We start from the raw sequence: 18226 nt of genomic DNA on the forward strand, positions 1-18226 counted from the left end.
GGCTGATCCCTCCTGGAACTATGCTCCCTGAAGATTTGCACTCTGAAGGTAGAGCAGAAGCAGGTATCAGGGCTTATAGCCCCGAACCTGTGTGTGTGTGTGTGTGTGTGTTTGTGTGTGTGTGTGTGTGTGTGTGCATGCATGTGCATGTGCGTGTGAGTGTGCATGTGAGTGTGCATGTGAGTGTGCATGTGTGTGTGTGTTTCATAAGCTTGGTCAATTTTCCTGTCCCATTTTGTAGAACATACAGCTTTTCAGAAATGTTATCACTATGACAGAGATCACTGCATCTACCAGGTTTGGTGGGAAGCAAATTCTGAGACAACAGTTCCAGTGTCGAATGATTATCACAGGAGTAACACTTGTGGAAGGGACATGAAGGGAAGAGAAGCAAAGAAAAGGGAAGAGTAGAGAAGGAGAGAGAAGAGGAGAGAAGGGGAGAGAAGGGGAGAAGAGGGAAGGGAAGGGAAGGGAAGGAAAGGGAAGGGAGGGGAAAGGAAGGGAAGGGGAGGGGAGGGGAGGGGAGAGGAGAGGAGGATAGGGGAAGACAGGGAGGACAGGGGAGGAGAATGGAGGGGAGAGGAGGAGAGGAGAAGGGAGGGAAGGAGAAGGGAGGAGAGGAGAAGGAAGAGGAAGCAGAAAGTTGAGTAGAGAAAGTCATCATGATGTAGGCTGAATATCCTCATCTGATCTCACTGGTGGCTCAAAGTTAAAATGGCCATTAGAGTACTCAATATCACCTTAAAAGGTCTAGGGTCTTGTACTCTGCTCTTGATCAACTATTCAGTGTGTGGGTAGCTTTGTGACACCTTATTATGCAAAGCAGCTGCTTGATGCTGAAGCAGTTCTAGAAAGGCTGATGGTTGAAGGCTGGGAACTGACAAGTGATGCAAGAGTTTCTGGAAAGGAGTATCCAGACGCAATGTCTTCAAGTCTGTTTTATTATGGGTTTTAAGTAAAAATGGAGCAGTCTGAACCCTACACTCATAAGTTATTCTTTGGTTTGTGTGTGTATATTTGTAGACTCTTCTCTAGATCCATGTGTTGGTTTGTCTTTGTGTTTGTGTGCATGGATATGAATGTAACCATGGATTTTACAATAGGTTTCACGCCAAAACTCTTCCCTTTTCCAATATATCTTGGAGATGTGTCTAGTTCGATTCTCTCATATCCAGCACATTCTTCTTTTTAGCATTTGTATGCAGCCAATGCATACATGTATATATACATGTATCAACATATGAATACATGGATGCCTTTGTGTTTTAAAGAGGGTGTACATTGGCCACAATTGTTCCCATGGAAGTCAGAGAACAACCTTTGGTATTGATTCTGGCCTTCCCTTTCGTTTGAGACAAAGTCTATCTTAGTTACTGCTTCTATTGCTGTGATAAAATAGCGTGATCAAATGCAATGCCGGGAGGAAAGACTTTATTTCAGCTTACAGCTCCACAGCACAGTCCATCTTTGAAAGAAGTCAGATCAGGAACCTGGAGGCAGAAATCTGGAAGCAGGCACTAAAGCAAAAGCCATAAAGGGACACTGCTTAATGGCTTGCTCCTCATGGCTTACTTGGCCTGCCTTCTTGTACAGCCCAGGCAGTAGTACTATAGCTGAGGCAGTAGCATTGTTCAGAAGTTCTCCTATAGCAGTATCTTATTTAAAAGTTCCCCACAGGATGCCAGCAAGTGCTGGCTGACAGGAGCCTGATATAGCTGTCTCCTGAGAGGCTCTGACAGTGGCCGACTAATACAGAAGTAGAGGCTCACAGCCATCCATTGGACTGAGCATAGCGTCCCCAATGAAGGAGCTAGAGAAAGGACCCAAGGAGCTGAGGGGTTTGCAGCCCCTTAGGAGGAACAACAATATGAACTATCTAGTACCCTCAGAGCTCCCAGGGACTAAACCACCAACCAAAGTGTACACATGGTGGGACTCAGGGCTCCAAGTACATATGTAGCAGAGGATGGCCTAGTTGGTCATCAATGTGAGGAGAGGCTCTTGGTTCTGTGAAGGTTCTATGCCCCAGTAAAAATAAATTTAAAAGAAAAAATATACAGTAAAAGTTGACTAAACTCTATAAATTATTGTAAATCTATGTGGAAGCTTTTTCTCTCTGAGGATATGAATGAAAGTATCAACTTACAATAAAAAAAAAAATGTTCCCCACAGGCTTACTTACAGACAAATCTCATGGGAATATTTTCTCAAGTATCATTCTCTCTTCTTAGATAACTCTAGACTGTGTGACTTGACACAGTCAAGAGTTTTCTGGTTGAAAACCAACCAGAAGAATCTCTTTTGTTGTTTTGTGCAGACTAGCTGGCCCACAAGTTTCTGGAAATTCTCCTATTGCTGCCTTCTATCTCCCAGAAGGAACATCTAGACTGTGCTACACATCCAAGTTTTTTTTTTTTTTTTGTGCCACAGATGCAACTTTTATGAGGGTTTAAACTCAAGTTCACATGCTTCCTGGCATACGCTCTGATTCACTGAACCTATATCCTGGCCTTCGGTCACAGTTCTGCACTTTTTAATATATTCAACTTACATCATTCTTGGTAAAAGAATTACTCATCAGTCTGGATCCTGACTTTACAGAGATAGCAATGTGCACATCCAAGAAGTTCACATGAGTAGATGAAGGTGATGCATTTCACAGTTCCGTCTAACTCACCAATGGATTTAAACAGACACACCTCATTAGATTCTATTTGCTTTTTAAACAAGAATAACAAGCTAATAATCCTAAATAATGTAGCTGCTTTAACTATCCTGTTTATTGTTAAAAATGTATTATTACTCTCTAAAATCCCACCACTTCCAGAATTTTCACAAGCTCAATCAATACTCATGTGGGGAAGACTCACCTGTAAGCCCCTATAAAAGTAAAAATACAGTTATTTACTTAGAAAGTACAATAGCACTTGTTGGAAGTTCTCATTCTAAATGAAAAGAATTAGAGCATACAATGGAGGGATTCAGCCAAAGCAAGCATAAAATTGGGCAGAAAAGAGATTAAGTGATGAAGCTTAACCTTCCTACATGGCCTCTCTCCTGGCCTGTATCTTCTCAGATTTACCTGTCAAATACTCAACATTTCTGGTGTCTCTAACTTCCTAGAGTTTTCAGTGCATCTTGAGTTCCACATGGGTTGCTTGCAGGGACCTTGATCCTCTATCGGTTCCAAGACCTGACAGTGCATGTAAATATTGCATTCTCTCTGCCTAGAAAACTAGTAGTATGTGAACAACACCACACTCTGCTACCAGCTCACAAAAAGGCTGCACCACCTTGGACCACAGCTGTAGTATCCTCTACATGCCCTCATGGCTGAACATCTCCTCAGGCTACTCTTGGTGAACAGTATATTTTAGGGGTTCCCTCTGTTCATGGGAATAGTCTTCCAAGTGAATTTACACTTTTATAACCTTGGCTTTGTGATTAGTGATGACTACATATGTCCTCAAAGCATCTTTTCTATTATACTAATGCAAAGTGCATGGCTTCCTTTATATGATACTAATCTCTTTAGCAAGCCCTTCTTGTGCTGAAGATTCCCCTTGCTCCATCTCTGACCAATCTGTAAGCTTTTCTAATCCTTGGACACTACTCTTTCACTTCCTTTTACAATTCTCAATGTAAACTGGATTGAAAGCAGACAGCAAGACTCGTGCCAAAGACTAAATGCTGAGCTACCTTGAAATTCTACAAAAGGGGTCCCTGGTCTTTTAGACATTCTAACCAGAGAAGGATATAGCTCCCAGAAGAAGTCATGAATCAATATGATGCTATTTTGCATTTTACATGAATAAGAGGCAAACAGTTTGATTTAACTCAACTTCTATTTTTAAAATGAAAGTGAATTTTAATATAGAGCAAGTGGAAGGGCTTTCCTCTAGTGTTTAATGTCTTGTCAGAAAAACGACAAAGCCCCTTATTTTGAAGTGCATTCTGAAGGGAGCTCACAAGGCTCTAGAGAATTCTTGGGTGGCAGGATTTGTGTCTGAGTTCTTCTGGCTCCACTACAGTGCCTTTCTGAGCTGTTTTGGAAGTGTCTCAGAACAAGGGGGAAATGTCAGAATAACTGCTGCTGTCCAACATGACAGGGAAGGACAGTAGCTCAGAACCAGGGTGGATGGGGATTTTGATAGGATTTCACTACCTGGTCATATGCAGGAAAATATTGTTTCCAACATGCTGAGCATGATTAAGCTCATTGAGGAACATCACGTCTTTTATGTAACATGGCAAATATATCATGAACAGACTGTTCTGTGACAGGAAGCCTTCAAAACACACAAAAATGAGAAAAGTAACATTACTCATATTTTGCTCCTTAGGAAATTTCTGGTATATCCAACAGCTGTTTGTTATTATGTTGTTTGGCAGGCTCCCCAACCCCAACTCCCAAATCTACAGATGAAGTTATTATGAATAAACCGTGATGGAGTTAATATAGCCTAGAGACCCAGTAGATTTATTGTACGTATATTTAATTTTGGAGGGGTGGTGTGAATTTTGAATTTCAGCCTAGCCTTTGTTTGCTTCTTTCTTCAGCATAGGTCCTTTTTCTATACAGAACACAAGTATTGATCATTACACAAAATTTACTTTTCTTTCATTTGAGCACTCCCGAAAGTAGAGTCAATGAGTGGGCCCTTTGTTGCTCACACATGTGCAGGTGCTATTGAACAAAATGTACATGCAAATAGTTGAGGTTCTTGTATTTTTCTATCTTATGCAAGCTTCCTTTATAATCAAGTAGGCGTTTAATTTCCCTGATTAGAGGAGGACATTACCGAAATTGAAAGGAAGTAGATTAAATGGAAGCATTGGAACGAGATGAATTTATCTGTTGATGAGAACACAATGACAAGTGATTAGCATGCTTTTTTTCATCTTAATTTGCCCAATTATCTTTATTTGTTTGATTATCCTGTGTAGAAAATGAAGCCAATAAAAATTGCAAGACAGAAATGGGCATCACATTGGTGGAGCTAATATGAGAAAACAGGAGCCAATAAAGTAATCAGGACACAACGTCAGCATCTATGGAGTCGGTTTGGAAGAATTGCTTTGTTAATATTTAGTGCACTCACTGTTTAAGCCACTGGAGGACCTGGACAGGCATTAATCCAAAGGCTTGAGATGGGAGTTTTGACTTTTTTCCCAACTACAATTCTGATCTCACCCCGGGGCTCTAAATTCCTGAGAAATGAAACACCAAGCTGCCCAGTAGCTATGTTACAGAAAACGGCTTTCGGAAAGCCTGCTAAAGAGGGACCTGGAAGTTCTGTATCATTATGAAGTGGCTCAGAGTGATCAGTCTGTAAGGAATCCAGAATTCTGTCTTTGCACAGGCTATGCCTCTTCTTCTAAAACTCATGGTCTAGGAACTATGCCTGCCAGATTTTAGGTAAACAATTAAATTTTGGTAAATTCCCTAAACATGAATAGGAATAAATGACTTTTTTCATTTCACATTGTGTACTTCGTATGCCTTTCTGATACCTTTTCTCTACCAAGAAAGGTATACACACAAGTATTTCTGAATAAAACAGGAGGCTGGAAAGCCAAGCAGGGCTGCTAAACACATGGAAAAATTTGTTACAGTGGGGAAGACCCTGCTTATTTAGTAAGATGTTTATAAGTAGACAAGATAGTCCAAGTACCAACCTCTGCAGGCAGCCATGGTAACAGCTATTACACATGTTCTTGAATAATATGCTAACTTCTCTCATGTTCATGGGTAATGTCCTTCTCTAATCAAGGGAATTAAATTCATACTTGATTATAAAGGAAGCTTCCACAAGATAGAAGAATACAAGAACTTCAGCTATTTGCATGTCCATTTTGTCCAATAGCACCTGCACATGTGTCAGCAACAAAGGGCCCACTCTTTGACTCTACTTTCAAGGGTGTTCAAGATTCCTTTAGAGTGTATACTCGAAAGAAAGTCTGGCCTTCAAATAAGAACAAGTAAAATCATACTATTTAAGGTACTAGATGTGAGTCCTTCTATGACACTTTGGTTTAAGTAATTCTACATGGCTTTATTTGTGAAAATCAAATTAATTCTTTTTCATAATTCTGTTTCATGCCCTCACCTGTCAAGCTAGGGTGATATTTGATGATGAATGCATTTTAGGAGACATTTTAACACCTTAGGTTGTCTTTAGTGTTGTCCAAACGATGAGGTGGTTAAAAAAAAAAGAGCCAGTGAGGCTAGCTTAAAAGATGAAAAGAGGATGTTGTGTGGAAACATAAACAAAAGTGGAGATGAGTTGTTATTGATAGAAAGCAAGAGGACAAAATAGGTCCTGGACTGAGCAGGATAGTAGAATAATGTAAGCACAGAGTGGACTTCTAGAAGTATTTGCTAGAAAAATACCTTATGAGGTCATTTTGAAAATGTCAGCATTCTGCCTTTTGCATACTTTTTTTCTACATTTATAGCCTCATCTGACTTCCTTAATGCCCTTGTAAGTAGATTTAAACATGTATTTTCTGGATAAATTAGACCCACAATCTCCTTGTTAAAACAAGAGAAGCTGCAGCTGTAGGCTTTAACTTTTCCCCTCATGCCTATAAAAGAAGTAAAAAGTACCAGAGAGTCTTTTCTGGTACACCTTAGTAACAGCGCAAGTATTTATATCGTCTAAAAGCACCGATGGGTCAATTACAATAATAATATCAGGTCTAGTAAGAGAAGCAGAGAGAACTGCACATTTCTCTGGGTTTTATCGGAGGCACTGGCGACAATCTTCAGTTGGAAGATCTTTTCTTTCAATGATACTTTCAAGGACAAATTTATATTAGAAGAAAGACAGGAAGGAGCCAGCAGTGGTTATGAATATTCACACAGGTCTCCTTGTCGCACAGGAAACAAGATTGATATTCTTGGGAACATTCTCCATGTAAAACCTTAGCAAATCAGACTATCTGAATTTGTTTTACGATACAGAAAGCTTGGTCTTCCAAGTCAAGGAGAGTGGAGACATTACTTCATCTCTCTTAGACTCCTTTTGTTAATTGTGAAGTTTCTATAAAGATCATGCCCAAAACTCTGTAACTAAGCCTGAAAATGTTAAAAAAAAAACATCAGGTCCAAGATTTCATTTGTATTTGCAGAGACGGAATAAAGTGTGAATAGGATTTTACTTATTAATAGTGAAAGGAGACCCATGTGGCATTAATCTTCCATACATTCTTATTATGTCATTGGAGAATATGTCATTATCACAGAATGGCAAATTGTCCGAAAGAGCTGTCAACAAGCATAGATAAGATTATTTCTTGCCTAAGGTAATGAAATGTTCAGAAACTGATAGTAATGTAGTAGGGAAGATACTTGCCAAGGGCCAGCCTCCGCTTGGAGGGGGGGTTCTGAGAAAAGGGATGTCTGGGAGCAGGGAAACAAATGGGCTTGAAGTCAAATTATGGGTCCAAGCTGACAACCTATGCTCTCCTCAAGACAGCTTTCCAGATTGCTCTCTCTCTCTCCCTCCCCCCCCCCGTGTGTGTGTGTGCTTGTGTGTGTGTAGTCCCGTGTGTGTGTGTGTGTGTGTGTGTGTGTGTGTGTGTGTGTGTGTGTGTGAATACACTTCCTTGTGAATGTCTGTATGTCTGGGTGAGGGTTATGAAAGCGAATCACTAAAGAGGAAGAAGGTTCATAAGGAAGTTGGAGAAAAGGTGTTAATGGCATATATGTGTAAGTACAAGAGGGGACTACCTGAGGGAAGGAAGAGAACCAATCCATAGTGGGTCGGTGATATAGAGTCAGTTGGGTAAGGGAATGAATTAGAGCAAAGTATCATCAAACACACACACACACACACACACACACACGCACACACACATGCATGCACACTTACACACACATATACAAATGCTGTAGTAAAACTCATTACATTGTATACTAACTAAAAATTAATAGAAAAAGTAAACATGTAATTCAAATTATGTCCAAATAACTTGACACTTTATAAGAAATGTTCAAATAAGTTGTAAACTATTATAAAATAAAGTATAATTCACAGTATCTTTTATCCAATAAAAAATATCATCTTTCAAAGAAGAAGAAAGCCTGTTTTTGGCTATACCCACTGCAAGAATGAAGACCATTATTAATAGTAAGTCTGTTGATATTCCAGAAAATGTCAGACATTACTCTGAGGGAGCATACATGTATTATGAAGGGACCCTGAGAAGTCCTCTGTAGAGACGCTAAACACATTAGTGTAGAGCTGAGTTCCTTGAAAAGAAAAAGCAGAGGCTCTAGGTTGATAAATGGTGATAAGACAGAAAGGAGCCCACTACTGTCCAGATGTGTAGACGTATTCACAACATGATCAAGGTGGTTCCAATGGGTCTGTGAATGCACGTTTCCTCATCGATGCTTTTATTGAGAAAACTGAGTCTCTCTGATTAAAATTCATAATTCATTGGGTGAAAATACAGCCACAATATGCAAATAGGGACAGGTGTTGGTTGCTCGTTCTGCTTCTCAGTTCTAGAAGGATGACTTAATCTTTGACGGAAATGAATATCAACTCTTTTCAAATCCAGCAGCTTTGATTCAGTAAGTCACAACGGTTAAGACCAAGGGTATCAGCAAGTTTTTGGATGACATCTCTGTGTCCCAAAATGGAACAGTACAGATTGTTCAAAGAAGCATAGTCAGCTCAACCTTAGAAATTTTTTACCTAGTGACAATATCTCCAAAAACTAATACAATGGCCTTTACAGATGTACAGCAGCATGCTCGGGGAGTTTTATCACTCACTGACCTGACTGGTAAAAATAGTTAAAGAAGTCCTTTAAGCTGACATGTGGGGTACTGGACAGAACTCGGCATGGATGCAAAGAACATGAGAATGTCTAGGCAATCTTATTACATGGAAAATTATGAAAGTTACTTTTTATTATTTTAACACATTCAAAATCAATTGGTAATATAAATAAAAGCAGTGAGTCTCATCAACATGTCTGACTGGTCTGAGCGATGGTGCTGCCAGAGGACATGCCATCATGGAGGGGAAATCTTGCAGGGTCTCAGCTCTAGACAATATGAGCAACTGGGGAATGCTGAAAGATAGAGAAGTAGTCTTCTCCATGTAAAGCTCTTCCATTACACACACACGTATTTGTAACAATTAAAGAGAAAGAGGTCACTGACAGAAAGCAAGAGGGGATGCATGGAGAGGTTTGGGGATAAAGAAAGAGAAGGGGGAACTACAAAAACCTTAAAAACCATTATAAAAAATGTGATTTATATGAATTCTAGAGCACACAGCCAGAAAAGAAGAAATGCAAGTTCTGTGTGAGAGCTTCTATGTCAGAGTATCATCTTAAATACAGATCATGGCAGGTTAGAGATGCTTATTATAGACTGCCATCAAGCATCCTTTCTCAATGGAGGATAATAGAAGTGGTTTTGTTTCCGATTCTTTGTTTTGAATCACAGTTTCACTCTTAGCCCGAGCCAATCAGGAATTCACTTATTAGTCCAGGCTGGCCTGGAGTTAACCATGCGCCCTACCTCAGCCTCCTGCATGCTGCGTTACAGCTATGCATCTCTATGCTGTGCTGAAGCTCATTAAGTTTACTTTCTGGGAGACACTGTGAGACAATGCTTCAGAAGCTAAAGTATATGCATACTTCTGGTCCAATTGACCTTTCAGAGATCTGACCTATGGAAATTAACAATACAAACCCGTATCTTTAAATATTTAATTCCCTATTAAGCCCTTAACACAAAGAAGAAACTAGATAAGTATCCAGACATGTCTTGGAACATTCTCATTAAAATATTATTTGTGAACACATAAAAGAGAAGCTTGAATTAATTTAAGTAGTCCTCAAACTTCTTTAAATGAAGTATGATTTAATCATAAATGAGATATAATGCGGACATTAGAATTATGGGACAGACTTGGAATGAAACTCAATGTGGAGTACTTGTCTTTCTTCTGAAAAACTCTGTGTTTGCTTCCCAGCACCATCAAATACAAAGTTGAATACATTTTAATATAGTTAAATATAGTAGAAATAAAGCCATAGCCTCTTGATACACAAAGGAAATTTAAATAATATGCATAATTCTCTACTTTTAAGTTAAAACAGAAAAAAGGAAAAGCTGATACATATAGATGGTTATGTTCAGTAAAATATAAATAACACAAGAGAAAGTTATTCATATTGATTATCTCCGACTAGTAGAATTTTCTAAGTTCTTATTCTCTTAATTGTTACAAACAGCATGGATTTATTTTTCTAACAATTTTAAAACTAACAATGCTATTTACATTTTGGAAAAAAACTCCTCAAGATTATTCTACTTTTCTTGGCAGTGTACTTTCAATAAGAAATTTCTTCTAATTATTTATTGACATTGTTGAAAGAAGACATTTTTTATTGATTAATTTTTTTAAGCCACTGGCCTTTCTCTTTAATTCAAGATATCCTATAGCACATATGTACTTTGAATTTTTAAAATTTGTTCTTATTAGATATTACTGTTCATTTTGATTTTAGTATCAAGTAATTTAAGTTGCAAACTGGATTTTATTATTTTACTTTTCCTATTTGGATATTCTTTAACTGAATTCATATAGCTAATTTTATTAGATTTAGTGTGTAGGAATGCAATCCATTAAAAGAAGGAAGGTACCATCCCATCAACAAATGAGCAGACAGTCACCCTGCCAGTTCCTATGTGTCACATCAGGGATTTTAACCATCTTTCATAGGGTGCTATCATTGAGATGGATCATGGTCCGGTTAGATTACAGGCTCTCTCTTGGCACGGATCAACCCAAACAGTCTAGCAGGATCATCATGAATACTTTCCTCTACTACTTGGTTATCTGATGGGAAACTTTCTACCATATTGATCTGAGAAACGTTGGCATCCACTGTACAGACTTGTGCATCCTTTTCTCTGTCTGACAAATTAGTATTCTGTTTCCTGGGCCTTCTGCGTTTCCCCTTCACGCTGTGATCCAGTGAGGCATAGCACAACTGAGCTTCAGCAGGTACCTTAAAAAAAAAAAGGTATGTTAGTTTTCCATTGTTAGTCCATTCTTTCATTTCTAAGACTTCTATAGATTTCCATGGCCTATGAAAATCAATTTTTTTTTCTGGCTTTGGTTACTATATTTTGCCAAGGTTGACCCTGTTAACAACAATAACAACAACAACAAATCAATAGTCAATTCAAGACCTTCGAGTTAAAACAGAAAAGTATTTAAATTAACATCAAAGTTAAGTGAACATTTTGGACCATTTCTATCTTCAACTTCATCTCAAGTAGTTTCTGTGCTACACCACTCCTATCAAGTGACTGTACCATAATTTGCTTATGAGAGAAAGCATGGTAGAAAGATATTTTACAAATCATATGGTATGCTTTACATGTGCTTAATAGTGATTTAACATTTTAGAAGTATCCACAAATCCTTCCTCTGCCTTTTAATTTACATTTTAAAGATTCATAGTAATAAATCAGAGTTCCAGTACTCTGAAGACAGAATCAGGAAAATCTCTGAGTTTGAAGTCTGCTTGGTCTACAGACCTATGGAGTGAGTTCCAGAACAGTCAGGGCTACACAGAGAAATCTTGTGTTGAAAAACTAAAAGAACAAAAAAAAAATAATAACAAAAACTAAACAAAACCAACAACATAACAAAACAATAAAGTAAACAGATCAACTGACATTTAAGATAGAATAGAACTTACTATCCTTCCCTTTTGTTCTAAAGCTGGGTCAATGTCAGAGTGAGGACAGGAAAGTAAGGTAATGTAGGGAAACACAGTTTGATAGGTTGGAGCCCAGACCTTTAATGTGCTTGTAAGAAAGTTGCTGACTAAGTCTCAGTTGTACTATGTGCATGGCTTCTTAAAAACCATACTCAGTCTCAGTATTTTTTTGCTTTTCAAATGAAAGCAGAATATGGATCTCATAGTATTGATATGGTTGGAAAATGGAGAAATACATATCGAAGCTATAGTTGTTCAAAAGCAGATGGCATTCTGACTGTTACGTGCTTCAGACTAAAATTGGAGGACTTCCATTGAGTATAGTGTAGCTAGCTATGTTCAGGATCTACCTCTAAGACCAGGCCAGTGAGGCCAGAGCCTGAGGAAGTGACATTTGGATGAACAACTCCCAGTACCTGGAAAAGTATCTCTCTACTGGCATAAAGGAAATGTCTTGTGTTTTTGTAGGCAAGGCTCCATTTACATGTTCTTTTCTTTCATTGTCAGTCTTGCTATTCTTTAATCATTTCTGCAAAGCTGTCTAACTGGTATGCACATGTCCATCTCTTTCTTCTACCATTGTTCCCATATACTGTTTTCTTTCTTTTTTTATTTGATATTTTATTTATTTACATTTCAAACGTTATCCTCTTTCCTGGTTTTGACTCCAGAATACTGTTTTTCAAAATATCTTTCTCGTATTTTATCATCTGTCCTTCAGAATCATAGCCTATGGACTAAAGTTTGGACTTTATGCCCTGTCCTTTAAGGTTTCCTGTTTTGATGCCCAGTACTCCCCCACTTTGCTCTGTATCCCAGTGAACTTGGCAATTCACTGCAGTACACTTTTAGTACTGTCATCTGCTTTGACTTTCCTCCGACAGACATGTGAAAAGCCAGTGAAATGCACTTAGAACCACAAAAGAATGGCTTTTTGTTGACCTTTCAGAACTTTATTGAACCCCCCCCCCATCTTCTTTGGTAAATTTTGTCCTACCCAGTTTTAGATACTTGGAGTGATGTATCCAAGGCCAGCAAGACTAAGCAACTGACCTATGCCAGACTAAGCAGCCATTGCCTTCCATTTCCCTGGCAACAGGACTCAAGAGAATGGCCCAGGAATGGGAATGTTTGGTGGCATTTTAAAGTTGATATTTACTCTCAAGAACAGAAGAGGTATTTTCCCCCTGAGTCAAAAGGAAAAATGCATGAGCCTTTAGTAGCTTACCAAGCCTCACTGGAGGCGTCTGCTGATGACAGAATACAAAGAAGTATTAAGTTCATGAAGAGACAGAGGACCAATTCTCTTCTCAGTCATCTCAAAAGCAAAATACATTTTTAGCTCTGTCTTTTGTATAAGGCAGTAATTTCACTTTTGTTCCAAAGTGTTTGAAATTTGGTTTCTTCACTTATAGGAAAATCACTCAAAATAATTTGTGGCTGGTCAATAACTTCTGTATTTTATCAGGCAGTGTCAGGGTACAAGAAATAGGAGTCCCAAGAAAGTGTCATGGTTGTACATAAATACTTCAGACTTTCCCTGTGCTGGCTCCATCATGAGAATTGGGAGGAGGAGGACATAGAGGTAAAAGACTATGAGTCTCTAGAAAGAAACAGAAAATACGATGAATGGAAAGAGCCCATCTAGTTTCCATCCAGTTCAAAATTATAGGGAAAAGCAGATCAAAAGAAGGGTTTTTTTTATTACTATTTCTTAATATAGAGATCATTTCCACATGGGCTAGACAAATAACAATGATTCATTTCCAGGAAGAAAGGGAAAATTAATCAAAACTGTAAGATCTTGAAAGACTCTGGAGAAATAATGAAGCGCATAATCAGTATTGGCTTGGGAAGGAAGATGATGCTTTTGATACAGTATGGAGGCAGGACATTGATACGAGATCAATCAATAAATAAACAGAGCATCATGTGGATAGCCTTCAGGTTTATAGGATGTAAGAACCCTAGAGGACTAATCTGATTCCTAGGTTTTCTAATGAACTCCTAGCAATTGACTTAATTTGTTGATGTAGACCAAGATACTGAAGTTACAGTCTATGAACCGCATACATCATTTTCAAAGGACAATGAAATGACCCACGTATTTCCCAGAAAACATCCTTTTCCTTCAGCATACACATTATTGTAGATTTCCTACACTTCTGTGATCGATCAATGTTGAGAGTATTAGAGTCGCAAATTGTTCATGATTATGCTGATAAAGAAAAATTGAACAACTAGGAAGAGATGACTGTAACGTGTGAAATTAAATTTATAGGAATGTACTACAATAACGACTAGTTTTCTGAATAATATCTTTAAATACACAATTCATAAGACAGCAAGCTTGAAGTCGTACATGATTTTGTGTCATTTCCACTTGAGTAAAAACCAGCTGTAGCTCGAACAAAGCTACTCTGTGCAAATCCCATATATTTAGTCATAATGTCTAGTCAGAATTCTTAGTATATTTATAGCTAAAACTGTGTGAGTGGGTCTCTACACTTCTAGATGGTACAATTACACCTCAATTTCCTTCAAGAGCTTTTCTTTCACAAACTCATTATCATGAGTTTAACAGAAGACATGTCACATATTTTTCCCATTTAAAGATTTGTGTTTATGAGTATATGTGTGTGTGTGTATGCTATGTGCATCTCTCTCTCCCTCCCCTACCCACCCCCCCTCTCTCTTTGTGTGTGTGTGTGTGTGTGTGCCTGCAGAGGGCAGAGAGGAAGTCATATACCCTGGAGCTTGCATTAGCAGTGATTGTGGGCTCTCCAGTGTGGGTTCTGTGAACCAAATGCTTTTAACCACTGAGCCATCTCTCCAGCCCCTAAAAGCATATTTTATAATGAAACAAATACCAGACTGCATATGTGGTGACTTTTTTTCTCAAATATCATATCATGATTTCCTTTCCTTTTTAAAATGTAAATTATTAATTAATTTACTTTACATCCTGTCCCCTCCCTCCTTTCCTCCCAGTACTGCTCCCTGCCTCTCTCTCATCTGCTCTTCCTCTTTTCAGCAAAGGGGGGAGTCTCCCATGGATATCAGCTAGCCTTGGCATATCATGTTGCAGTGAGACTAGGCCTGTCTCTTCCTGCTGAGACTAGGCTAGGCAGGCCAGTAAGGGGAAAGAGTCCCAAGGCAGTCAGAGGCAGCCCTTGCTCCTGCTGTCAGGAGTCCCACATGAAGACCAAGAATTGTTTAAAAGTATGATTTCTTATGAAAATAATGTTGTGTAAAGGAGAAAAATTCTACCACAGTAGAGGAATTCCTAAAGTGTGATCTACTTTAGAATAAAAATATTATATATAAGATGGATCTACCTTTGGATTCTGTCTTCATATGTAGTATCTGAGTGCTCTGAGACAAACTTTTCTTTCTTTGTAAAACTGGGATTTTGCCTGTTTCATGGGAATCTAGTAGATAATGCATGTGGGGTACATGAAATAAAGCCAACACAATTGTCTTGGAATTGCTGTCCCCATGACTAGTCTACGCAGTAGTGAGAGGATAGAAGAGAATAGATTTTGGGAAAAAAGGAATAATATTTTAACTGAACTTTATGATGCTTTCAGAGCATGTTTGCCAGTTTGCTGCTATTCATGTATATGTGTGTGTGTGTGTGTATACGCATATATGCACAGACGGAGTCTATTATCTTTTGAACTATACCTAACTTTGAGTCTTTGGTTTGAGTTTTGGTTTTGCTTCTGTATTTCCCTGTAGGGCTCAACTCTCAGAAACTGACACATGATTCATGCTGCTCCATGAATCTTCCATGAGCCTTCTTTAACAGGCTACTCCAAATGTATATCAGAAAACACTCTTTGTGCGCTTGAAACGCGTCCAGGTGCTGTGAAGTGGACTCCACTTAACTTGTACGGAAAACCCACCTGCGCAGGTGCAGCCGCTTCCTGCGCATCACTCGCCGATCTCTGAGGTCGAGCCTTCATTTGTTCATAACAGTCCTCATCCAGTGGTTCTTGGGAGTAGAAGAGATTGACGTTTCCATAGAAAAATGAAAAATGCTGGCATAAATAAAATGCATGACCTAAACAATATTTAGCTAAGGTCAAGAATTATTTAAGTAATCTTTTAGACGGACTTACAAAGAGTTTTTGAAAGCATGAGTTGTTACCTGCAGATTAGACAGAGAAGTTCTTTGCTCACAGTGTTAATGACAGAAAGTTCAAGATGTGGACAGTATCATAGGGATTTTTCTGTTCCACAGTGGTATGTGGGAGTCTCATCTAAGCTACCGTTTAAGATGATCTAGAGATAACGATGGAGTTAAAGGGTTGTCTGTGTAATCTGTTACCTAGGTGTGCCTGCACCTGGTCCACCGGCAAGCCCATGGCATAAAGCACAGTGTTTGCAAAGTCCACCATGACTGAAGTTTTGTACTTGGTTCTATGAAGAAGATGTTTTATTAAGAGGCATTTAAAATACTTCGTTGTAATTTTAAATAAAATGGCTGAGGTTCTGAGTTGTGATGGATTAATCAGTGACATCTCAGTTAGACAGGACTGCCCTAAGACCCCAAGATTGTTAAACACCATGCTAAGGATGTGGAATCTTCTGTAGTGTCTGAAAGCCAGCAGACTTATACCCACTTCATCCTATTCGGTCTCATCATTCTTCCAAATGCATCTCTACACATGCCTGCATAGGGTGGCCACTTGCCTGTCAAAAATGTCCAATGTACCATTTGGCCTCAGGGAGGAAGATATAATTGCTGTTCCCAAATGTACCTAATAATCCTTCTACTCTCTCTGAGAAGCACCACGGGGAAAGGGTCCATAGAGTAGTGTCGCTGAAGTCATGGTCCATGGAAAACTAGCATGAGAATCTTGTATTTGTCTGTTAAGTAGCAGATTTCTAAGCCCAATCCAGAACATGAGAGTTCAGAATCTGGGAAATAAACACCAGGTACACTTTTGTTTGGAAATCAGATTTCTGGTTGGCTCTGGGCTATTGGAATGCATAAGAGTTTAAATATGAAAGATCATAATTCTGCCAAATAAAACAGAGGGGGCCCTATTTTAATATAATATTTCTGATAATTTCTTTTATTATAGTACAGAAAGTTAGTGGACATTCATAATGGAAAAAAAGGACCAAGTTAAATATTTGAATCTTATAAAGTTCCCATATCTCTATCTCTATTATTCCATATTGGTGAATGTGTATTTTTAGATTATGGAACACTTTTGTGTTTGAGACAGAGACCTGCAACAAAATAAACCCAGAGACTCCACTCGTAGACTGAGTGACGGCTCACAGACAAGCGGCAGTCTCTTTCATCAGCCCTGGGGCTTCATCCCAGCTGCCTGCTTTGAGGATTTTACAGTGTTTAGTTTTGAGAGAAGGTTCAAGTAGAGAGCTCTTGTGAAAAACTAAAAGCACAAACCACTTAGTGATGACTTGGTTCTGCTTTTTCCCCCACCAGCTGTCAATCTAGCCCCAGGTTCTCCACTCAGAGAACATGTTAAAAACACTGTAAACTAGAGAAAGTGTTCATTAGTCTGGCTGTTAACTGTGGATCATATTTTGTTCTAGAAGTGGCTTTATTTCATAGAATTCTAAATTAAATATGCTATTACTAGTCTGATAGTAATACATTTTATTACAAGAGTGAAATGAAGAGCTCATAAAAAAACAGGAGTTGTTGGCTTGTACTGAATATCACAATGCAATTTACATTGTGGCCCTTGCAAATGTATCCTATGTAATATACTAAACATAACTATGCCTTCTATGATACCTAACTCTGGTGGTTTTTAAAAAGACACATCTCAAATTGTTTGTGGAATTAAGTAGTTTTCTTTCACATGTTTAATTATAGAAAAATAAAACTTACCTGGGATTATATTTTCTAAGTTACCATAAATTGGAGTATCTTCAACATAATATTCATGAACTCTACAACAGTGAAACATAATTTTCTTTATTAGGCAAAATCCACTTTACACTTAGTAAAACACAACTACTAGGTAGTAACTGCTTTAACTAGTAAATAGAAATTAACAACTGATTTCTCAGCTAACTTTAATATGTAGTAAACCATTGCATGTTCTTGTTCAGACTCAAACTTCTATGGTAGAAATGATCATATGTGAATGAGTTAAAGTAGGATTTATGTATTCATGTGTGTGTGTTCGTGAGCATAAATTAAAAGTCAAGATCGGGACCTTCTTTCAAGGATTATGTAATGATAGTAAGTGATTACTCAGAACTCTTATGTGTTGGTGACTTTTTGAAGCACATTTCATATTTTTTTGTTTAATTCTCAAAGCAATTCCATAGGCAGCATTATCACCCAAATTTTATAAATAAGAAATATGAAATACACAGCTGTTATATGGTTTCTTTTTTTTTTTTGACAATCAACAAATTTCCAATTCCTCATATTATTGGATTTCAATCGATTAGGATATGTTGGTCATAT

General features: G+C 38.2%; 1 protein-coding gene across 2 annotated transcripts in view; it reads right to left on the reverse strand.

Annotated features, from left to right (window-relative positions):
- Window positions 1–7962: 7962 nt before the first annotated feature.
- The window catches only part of LOC116085965 (T-cell receptor-associated transmembrane adapter 1), a 34498-nt gene continuing 24234 nt past the window's right edge, over window positions 7963–18226 (reverse strand). For both annotated transcript variants that reach the window (XM_031364027.1, XM_031364026.1), the window contains exons 4-6: window positions 17639–17700; window positions 15672–15760; window positions 7963–11043 (exon numbers count right to left, since the gene is read on the reverse strand). In XM_031364027.1, the coding sequence (XP_031219887.1) occupies window positions 10786–11043; window positions 15672–15760; window positions 17639–17700 (409 nt within the window). In that variant the 3' untranslated portion in view covers window positions 7963–10785. The remainder of the gene's footprint in view (window positions 11044–15671; window positions 15761–17638; window positions 17701–18226) is intronic.

The sequence above is a fragment of the Mastomys coucha genome, unplaced genomic scaffold (genome assembly GCF_008632895.1).
Source record: "Mastomys coucha isolate ucsf_1 unplaced genomic scaffold, UCSF_Mcou_1 pScaffold12, whole genome shotgun sequence".
Classification (NCBI taxonomy): domain Eukaryota; kingdom Metazoa; phylum Chordata; class Mammalia; order Rodentia; family Muridae; genus Mastomys; species Mastomys coucha.